The sequence below is a fragment of the Antrostomus carolinensis genome, unplaced genomic scaffold (assembly GCF_000700745.2).
Source record: "Antrostomus carolinensis isolate BGI_N321 unplaced genomic scaffold, ASM70074v2 scaffold49876, whole genome shotgun sequence".
Classification (NCBI taxonomy): domain Eukaryota; kingdom Metazoa; phylum Chordata; class Aves; order Caprimulgiformes; family Caprimulgidae; genus Antrostomus; species Antrostomus carolinensis.
In genome coordinates this window covers 1,441-2,283 of record NW_010323474.1, presented here as the reverse complement: position 1 = coordinate 2,283, position 843 = coordinate 1,441, and the positions used below count along the sequence as shown (strand labels likewise).

Below are 843 nucleotides of genomic sequence, written 5' to 3'. Positions count from 1 at the left end.
ATTCTGGGATGCTGTGTGATTCCTCTAGCTGTTTTGGGGGGGTTTTTCAGGTATTACCTCTTTGCCCTCGTGGTGAACCTGAGCCGTGACGCCTACGAGATCCGGATGCTGATGGAGCGCGAGGCGGGCGGGAAGCGAGCGAAAGGCAACGACAACGGGCGCCAGCTCTGGGCTGACAACGGGCTCCAGCAACTGGGGCTGAGGCTGCAGATCCAACTCCGGCTCCTGCTCCACGTCCTTCGGAACAACCCTCCTCTGCTGCTGGACCTGGTGAAAAACACCTGTGACCTCTTTATCCCCCTGGACAAGCTGGGGTTGTACAAAACCAACCCGGGTTTCGTTGGGCTTTGTGGCCTCACCTCCTCCATCCTCTCCATCCTCACCATCCTTCATCCCTGGCTCAAACTGAAGCCGTAGTTCCCCTTGGAGCGTGTCTCTGGGCTCACAACCAGCCAAGGCAGATATTTGGGAACCCTGAGGGGTTTATTCCTTGAGGCTGGGACACAACTTGAGCTGATTCTCTTGGTCCCATCGCGTGTGGCTGTTCACGTCACGCCTGAGCTGCTTTCACGAGCCAGCGGCGGAGTTGGGAGGAAGATGAAGGGAGTTTGAGGTGTTGGAGTCCACAGGGATCTGCTCCAGCTGTCTCTGCTCCTGGTGTGGAGGGCGATATCAACGGACCTCAGGCTGGTTCTTCTCCCCATCGGCTGTAGGACCTTGTGCCACCGTTTTAGGGGTTCAACATTTCCACTCCCTCTTCAGGGGGATCTCTTATCCCAGATCCAGCCAAGCGGGAAATATTTGGGGCTCCCTGGGTGCTTCTCCCAGTCTGGCTGTGGGGGG

At 57.7% G+C, this 843-nt stretch overlaps 1 protein-coding gene across 1 annotated transcript; it reads left to right on the top strand.

Annotated features, from left to right (window-relative positions):
- Nucleotides 1–50: 50 nt before the first annotated feature.
- On the top strand, nt 51–417 carry LOC104526989 (peroxisomal membrane protein 11B-like; the record flags this gene model as incomplete). Its single annotated transcript, XM_010170584.1, has 1 exon — nt 51–417. A coding segment is annotated over one exon (367 nt), but the record flags the coding sequence as incomplete, so codon positions are not given.
- Nucleotides 418–843: the final 426 nt, after the last annotated feature.